General features: G+C 40.1%; 1 protein-coding gene across 1 annotated transcript in view; it reads left to right on the plus strand.

Moving 5' to 3' along the window:
* Positions 1 to 7,314, plus strand: part of LOC128879647 (netrin-3-like) — a 78,238-nt gene extending 70,924 nt beyond the window's left edge. Inside the window, exons 4-7 of the mRNA XM_054128980.1 lie at positions 676 to 771; positions 6,155 to 6,223; positions 6,401 to 6,611; positions 7,169 to 7,314. Of these exons, the coding sequence (XP_053984955.1) occupies positions 676 to 771; positions 6,155 to 6,223; positions 6,401 to 6,611; positions 7,169 to 7,313 (521 nt within the window). The 3' untranslated portion in view covers position 7,314. The remainder of the gene's footprint in view (positions 1 to 675; positions 772 to 6,154; positions 6,224 to 6,400; positions 6,612 to 7,168) is intronic.
* Positions 7,315 to 8,859: the final 1,545 nt, after the last annotated feature.

The raw sequence follows: 8,859 nt of genomic DNA on the forward strand, positions 1-8,859 counted from the left end.
ATTACGCTGACAGTTCTAATGGATGATTTTACTATCTCGATTGCTATATCGATATACAGCGTGTTCCATCAGGGGGAGGCCATTTAAATATCTCTTCTTTGTTTTTTTGTTTTTTTTTTATGATATTGAAATTGTTTACGGCACGAGACTTGAATCACTTTTAAAAAGTATATACAATAATTTTTGCAAACTAAAGTAAATTCTTATGGGTACGTTTACAAAGATTTTATTTTGCATAAATATCCGCAATCTAATTAAAAATGATTGATTATACAGTCACAGAATTAATTTCTACGCTCGATATTACCACGATACAAATCACATTTTTATTATCTCAAAGTACCGTAGCCAAATTATATTACCAACAACGAATAAAGTAAATTATATAGACAATTAAATGTTAACGATTCGAACGGCGGAGGATCAGATAATAAAAAAAAAATGAAAGGACAGAAAAAGTTTCGACCATGTCGTCGTGGATATAATACCGATCCATCGATCAATTAGAAGGGAACACGCACCCTTCGACCGCGTTATCGTTAAATCGGCGCGACCAATTAGCTGAAATTTGGCGTGCACGCGAGAGAAAGGCTCGCAGCCTTTTAAAAGAGAAACGAGCCACATTTGCCGTGACTTCTCGTTCAAGAATCTCACGTTGGTTTTTCCTTCCCTTAGAGATACCGAGGGTTGTGCAGACTCAGGGCACAGCCGGCGAGGAGAGCGAGGAGCACGGAGACGAAGACGATGAGCGCAGTTACGATGGACGAGCTGGTGAGCGTTTAAATGACATCCGAACCTAATTGTAAGCGTCCTTGCGGCACGAAATATGCTCTATTTCTATTAATCATCTCGTTACACGGAAAATCACGAAAAAGGGTGTAAAGGTGTAAAATTAAAAAGGTAGTACACCTGATACAGTTTACAAGGAAAAGGATCAATGGAAGAAGAATGATCGAATTATAATTTCATTATTATAATTTTATATCGGAGTTTAGCACACCCTCTCCCCTTTTATATGTTCCCCGTTTCAAAATTAAACTTCTCCCCGTTCCTTTTCTTCCTCTTCCCCTTGTTTCTCTCCTGCTCTCACTTTCCCTTCCTCTCGGTTTCCCTTTTTTCTTTTTTCAGTTCGCGAAGTCTCCTCGCAACGTTTTGGTCCCTCTCTGTTTTCCACGTGCCTTCTTTTCTTTCTGGTTCGACACAGGGGAGAACGAGGGGTTCGCTGCGGAGTTATTATTATTTAGCCGCGGATATACATTCGTACGGACTCCCTTTAATGGACCGACGTTTACTTCTTACCACCACCGGCGCACGCGTCTACTCGTTCGCAAATTATTATTTGGCCCTTCTGGCTCGAGCGGAGGAAATCTCTTAACGGCGAGAGTGAATGCCTTCCGAATATACAAAACCCGCAATCGAGCCAGCAATTTTGTACTTGAACGGAAACACACACTCTTGGACGATGACGAGTATTCGATCACGGAGCTGGGCGCGCAACGATTTAAAATTATTGTTCTTGCGTTAATTTAATAATTCTTCTTTCTTTTTTCTAAATAGAGGCTTTAATACGTAAAAGTAGGATATCGTAGAAATTCATGAATTTGGCGAAGTCATACAAACAAGCACAAGTTCAAATACGATAGAAACAAGTTTCGATAGCATATACACGAACCGTTATGTTGATACTTTTCGCAAGCATTAATCTAGCAGTCAACACGTTCAATTGTGTGTTAGACCCAACGCACACGAGCGCAACCGATTTGAAATTAGTGTTGCAAACCGTTTGCACTCTTTGTTTTACCTACTCCACTGTGTTTGTTTTACCTAGTTTCAGAATGGTTTGAAACCGATCAGTTGCGCCCGTGTGCCTTAAGGTCGATTCAGGCTATACGACACGGACCGTCACGTTCCGGCAACGACACGTACCGGCACCGACACGACAAAACATTAAAACACGCGTTTTAATGGAACTATTCACGCTCTTCCCGTTGACGGAACGTTCAGGTAGGTGTCTGTTAAGTGTGAATAGTTTCATTAAAACGCGTGTTTCTGTCTGAATAGTCTGAACCGACCTTTAAACATTCCAACACAACGTCGTTATCGCGACACCATGTTTAATTTTGACCAGAGAACGTCCAAAGTGTCGCTTAATGGCCAGGATATCCCCCACTGTGACTGGCCTAATTGTCACGAAAGAGCACGCGTTAATATCAATTTGTCCTGGACCGAAACAGTCTCCATCATCGCGCGACGTATAGCAGAATTTCCGCAATCGCGTTCATATGCATCGGAAAGCACGGAACCGGTGCGTGGGTGCGTGCAACGAGAATTACGCGCGCGGTTGCATGCAGGCATTAACATATAGATGCGATTCGTGACGCGAAATGCATACTCTCGTTGCGCGCGTACGTCTGCGATCCGAGATGCTCTTATTTCGTTGGAGAATAGCAGCCGGAGCAAGTTCTTTCAGCTAGTATCAGGTTCGCCTAAAAATTCGTTCTAATGCTTGTCGTTTATTTTTATAGTGCTTAAAGAGCTACTTTCTCTTTTCGCTCATATATCGCACTCATCTTTATGGATTTTCTTACGTAACACCTTTGTTTTTTATTAGCCTAATTATTTTTCTATTTCTTATCTTTAAGCCACAAAGGCTTCCCGATACTTTTTATTATTGGTCATACCTTGAGAAAAAACTGGGCCGGACGGTCGGGATTCGAGAAACCCGGGTTCTCTGCGTGGTAGTCGGCTACGCTACGCGCTGTGCTCCACCGTCCTATTAATGATATACATATGTACAGGATCCCTTATTAAGGAACTAAAGAGTCTAATAAAAAAAGGGGTGAGAGGTTAAATAAAATATATCTAGTGACAATTCGTAAACTTAATGACGTAGGAAAATTAAGGGGGGAAGCCACATTAGGAGGAGGAGGGACAATAAATGTAACACGTTAAGGAAGATTCAGTACGAAAGAAGAGAAAACAAACATGTCGTCTGGTTTACAAGGCGAGTTAATCGACAGTTCTCTCACTGTAACGACGCGTGAACTTATTGCTTATGCGTACGCGCTCGGATGAACGTCCACTAAGGGTCCTTCCGTTTCAGGAAACATAACCCCGGCACTGTTTGCATACCACATCGATTCCGTTCTCTTTCCCGTTTCTTTCCTTTTCCACCCCAATCTAGTCTAGTTCAAAAATAATGGTCCTGTCGCCTAAACTTAAACAAGACTTTGCCGATGTCACTTATCCTGCTATTATTTTTTATTTACTCGATTTATTCCGGTTCCTATTGTTTATCTTCGCTATAAATATAATATTCCAAGGTATCACGCGCGGTTGTAACATCAAATTTCAAAGCAAGCCCGTCTGCCGCAAACATTTCTCCACGAATAGGGTGCGTCCGCGTGGAAGGAAGAAAAGTTTCAAAGGAAATGACCTTTCGTCGGTGCGACGTACTCACGATGAGCAATCGATCTGTTTTTCGTGGTCTATTAAAGCTGAACTCGCGTCTCGTCAAAGGGAATAGAACCTTTGATCGAACGGAAAACGTCTTTTGTCTCAACATTTCCCAAATACATTAACCATGGAACGCTTTGCATCTCATTACATATTTATGTTACAATTTTTTATTTTTATTCTGACCACTCGGATTTCAAGCAAGTTAATTCGAACGCATTACGTTTTCTTATTTGGAAATACAAGCAAAAATGAACCTGTAGGGTGAACCATCCAATTATTGAAACTTTATTATGTATAATGTCTCCGATATCCAATAACAATATTTACTAACCCTTTGCACTCGAGAGGCGACACTCAGTCACCATTAGATTTTGTAGATTGCAGCAAATCTACAATACCTAATGTTTGTTTAGGTTTAATTTCTTTGAAACTCGAAGTGTCAATAAAATGATTGTCGGGTGAGGTAAAGGTGATCTTATTTTCAAATCTCGTTAGCTTAGAATTCATGGCAATAGAATGCTAAGAAACATCTCGAGTTACTGGTAAATATCAGAAACAAAGGGCTCGAGTGCCAAGTGCTAATAGTTGGTAGCGCTGTAAACCTTGAAATATCAAACACTTCGCGAGTTGCCTACGGAAAAGAAAAATTTGCGGATAGTTTACAGTGAATGAAGCTAATTTACGTGACCATAGATATACGAACCGATTGGTTGCGCGGAAGAGAGCGGCGCAAACCAGTTTCGAATTGCATCTATTCGATCAATCGATGGATCGATCGAATCTCTCGGGGAAAGCAGACCTTACGGTTTGGATAGGTCTGACGGCAAAGCTATTGCTCGTTCGGTTGATACGGATTAGCGCGGGTTAATCGACACAAAGGACGTCTCGTTAGTCGGGAATTAAATGGATTATGGTCTGAGGTCTCTGCCATCGCGATCGATTCATGCCGGCTGGCCGTATCTGGTTCGCTTTCGACTCGTATTTCCCATTTCGTAATTCGGTTAATTGGTTCGATGGCATGCTCGACCAACTGTGATACTACGATATCAGCTTGGCCAAAAAGTTCGTTGGTATTTCAACGCGCAAACAAACTGCGATTTTTCTTAGACAAGGAAGCGTATCTACGCTATAACTACTATAACATATTGCACAGTTCATTCTATGATGTTTCCCCATTTTTGGGGCAAGAACGACAAGACGAAACGTTGTTCTATTTACAGTTCTATTTACGTTTAGTTTCAACAAAAATTGTAACTGCTTTCAAATTCTCTCGCGAGAAACATCTCGTACCCGACGAGAAAACGCGGAACGAAACGTCAAATTGGATTATCGTCTTCCATTTCGATCCGCGGCAATAGATCGGTCACGAACCTTCGTTAGATGCACACGTGATACCACGTTGATGCGATTCGAACTCTTTGCGCCCATAGTTAACACCGAGGCTTCCACACGTGTAAGCCCTGTTCGTGTGGGTGAGGTATTACAATATCTATCTATATACATGTAAGTCTCAACCTGATGGACATTTGGAATTTTGCTTGTTGTTCTTCTTCTAACGGATTACATTTGTACTCGACACATTTTTACGCATAGAAATTCTTTTTCTATTATATTTTATTATTATATACGGTATAATATTGTACATATAATTGTACATATAGAACAATTCAAACTTACGAGAGATTCAAGCATGCTTAATTACAAGCGGAACGTAAACACAGAGTGGCAACGCCCCAAAAAAGCTCGCCAGCGCCTTTTCCTTTTTCTGCCTAACGAGTTTCAAAGTTTTTTGAATATCAGGGTGCCCCCCGGTCGGTGGACGGACGTGACGGTACCCACCTCCGTACGCGCGCCGAATTTTCATTATTTTTTATTGGATAACGCGCGCCTATGGACCAACGGGGGCCATCGATTGGAATTTCAAACGAAATTCAAATCACGTTTAATTTGGTTAGCCAACGAACGAGCAAGTGCAAACCGTGTGTGCACTGGTTGCGTGCAGTTTGGATTCGTAGTTCGGGGGATTCCGGTGCGTTGTACGGATTCTATTATCGACCGGCAGCCACGGTTCATTAAAACGGCATGAAACGTACAAAGACAACTGTTTGCGGTTTTACTTTTGCCTCGAACATTAACCTTCCCGATTCTGTATACTTACCGGTAGAGGAAGTGCTCCAAACAGGGCCTTTCGCTTTCAGTTTGATACCTACTGGTGCACCAATTCCCTCAAAATTGATCATTTTGGTGTTGCTTACTTCTGAAAACCATCTCGAAGGTGATACGAGGGTTCGAAATGTTAATAAACAATTTTAGTTTTCCAAATGATATGATTTAAATAAATGACCGTCTGTACTACTATACAGGCTGTCCCAGAATTAGTATAAGAACCGGAAATGGGAGGTAGTTGAGACGATTCCGAACCACAATTTCCTTTGCAAAAATGTGGGATCATGCTTCGTTTTTGAATTATTAACGAAAACCCATCGACCAATCATAGCGTCCGAGTTTTTCGTCAATAGTTCAAAAACGAAGCACGATCCCACATTTTTGCAAAGGAAATTGTGGTACAGAATCCTCTCAGCTACACTAATTCTGGGACACTCTATAAATACAGGATGTCCAAGTAACACTTTTCACGTATATCTTAATTTATTACCTTGGTGATGAATATTTCTAATTTCACACTCTGTTGCAGACCAATGCGGAAAGTGTCGAGCCAGCACTAAGAGATTAAACCTGAACAAATACTGCAAAAGAGATTACGGTAAGCACGAGGCGTTTATAAATTCATTTCGATAAATAAAATGTAAAAATTGTGACAATTGGAAAAATAAAAGCCTGCAAAAACGAAAAGAATAGCCCATGGAAATTAATTGCAAGCGAATAATTGAAGTTCTGAAATAAAACTAAAAAAAATTCGTCAACTTTATTTTTTCCTCAGCTATCCTGGGCAGAATAACCGACAGGCACAAAAAGAACGATGAATCTCCAGCCGGAACGAGCGTGTCCAGCTCAGTTTGGATACGTTTCACCTTAAACGTCGATTTCATTTACAAGAAAGCTCCCAACTCGAGGATTCGACGCGGAGACGTGTTCCTTTACGTGCACACGGCCGACCTGGCCTGCAGATGCCCAAAAATCAAACCAGACAAGTAAGTGTACTATGTCTGATGCTTTGCAATAAATAAAACATACAAAAACTTATGGAATTAACTGTATGTTTCGAACAAAGTAAAAGAAGCCCATGCTAGTATTTTGACTGTACAAAGGTAGCATAATCGATAGTTTTTTAATTGAGAACTAGAATGAAGGAGTTAATGAAATATAGACTTTCTTAGTTGTTATTATTGAATTTTTAATTTAAGTTAAAATTCTTATATATAGTTAAGGGACCAGAAGACCCTATAGAATTTAATATATTAGGTAGACTGGAAAGTAATGTCGTTTTTGCAATTTTAAATCCTTGTTTATCACTCAACAGCTCGTTGATTTTTATCGGTCATTGAAAATTTGCACACTAGGTGGCTGTTGATAACGGGGACGATTACGTAATTGCTTAAAAATAGAAATTTAACAAAAATTTGTATGAATTTAATGTAAAAAAATATTACTTTCTTCGACATTACTTTCCAATCTACCTACTATATCAGCCACGAAGAACCAAACCGTGAGAGGTTCGACCACCTAAAAACACCGTAAAAATTTTCAGGTCGTATCTGATCCTGGGCCAAGAGAGCGACGGCGGTGGCCAAGGGGGCCTGACAGTGACGCAGAGGTCGATTGTGATCGAATGGCGCAACGAGTGGCACAGCCGAATGCGGCGCTTCCAGCGAAGGGCGAGATCGTGCCATTGAACTAATTAGCGTCACACCAAGGAAAATAGATGATGAAAGAGGGGGAGATAGAGAGTGGCAGACGAAAAGGAGAGGACAGAATAGAGGGACAAAGAAACGGGAGTCCAACCTTTGCTCGTACTCGTAGAAAAGGTGCACGTTCATTTCCAAACTGCCAATAGCTGTATGTACTATCGCGGACATAATTTTCGCACGAAATACTCAACGACGTCCTAAGATTAACGATAAGTATCGAAAGCATTCGCGAAATGCACGACAGAAGGTATACGAGCATGTGTAACGTGGACCGATTTCCTGATTCTGTGGCATTTATTTATTTGACCAACACTGAGCGCACTTTGCCTATATTTTTCTCTTCTATGCGAAGGAAAAGTCTGTTTCATTTGTTTTATATCAGGGGATTAATTACTTGGAAAGTGAAGCGATGCGCAAAATACTCCTTCTTTAATTTCTATTCATTTCGATCAGGAAGATCTCGCTAATTGTCGGTCGAAAAGATTCAATTAGCACTGAAGCACGTTACTATTTGAGAAGATTTTTACTTTTTAAAAAATAATTATTTGACCTTTGGAAGATGCATATTGTAACTAAAGGTAAGATTTGATTTATTTTTGATCTGAAAGGAATTTTAATATTTGTTGAAGTTCAATTCCTACGTGCATTTCATCGAAACAGGACTGCAATATGGTGTACTAATTGTAAGTTAAACTTACATATAGAATTTATATTAACATAAATTATACATTTCCTACGAATCTATCATTTTTACCCCGTTTTTATTCGTCGATGTAACACAAACCGAATAATAATCACGATTCTTCATTGAATGACGTAAAAAGGAACAACGTAATGGTTTCGTTACGGAACGTCCACTTTTACAAATTTACAACTTTTACTCCACCTTGCTCAAAATATAGCAAATTAACGAGAGCGTATTCCATTAGGTGTACTACTTATCGAATGTGCAGCATTGGTTAGGGAGCTAGAATTAGTTGTGTCGCGTATCAGTTGTAACTACCGTTTCGTACAAATGCGTGATTTTTATAGTTTGTTACCACTGGTACGTCGTAAATTCGAGGGGTACTCCAATGTCGAATACTAAACACTCGGAGGAAAGCACACTGCCTCGATGCATTGAAATCGTTGGTGAAATTACAGCATTAGAAACCTTTCGATTTTACCATGAGTACAGTAGAACCTCGATTATCCGAACCTCCATTACCTAAATTCTCTGTTACTCGAACCCTTAGTTGTTCGAACTCTCCATCGTTTAACACACTTTTTTAAATATTTTGATCGATCAAAAAATTGCTCAAGCACAACCAAAATCGTTGACGAATATTATTAACTGATGAAGTATATCGCTTGCGAAATCCATTGTGACCTTGACATTCAAGGCCAAATTTTCTGTTCATTTCTAAATTATTCGACGCGAAAATGGAATGGATTTTGCGAAAGGGTTTCTTTAATCAACGTCAACCGATCCAGATGCGCGGAATCACCCCTGAAAATCGTGATAGTTCATTTTCGTACACCCTGTATACGA

Source organism: Hylaeus volcanicus, chromosome 7, assembly GCF_026283585.1.
Source record: "Hylaeus volcanicus isolate JK05 chromosome 7, UHH_iyHylVolc1.0_haploid, whole genome shotgun sequence".
Taxonomy (NCBI): domain Eukaryota; kingdom Metazoa; phylum Arthropoda; class Insecta; order Hymenoptera; family Colletidae; genus Hylaeus; species Hylaeus volcanicus.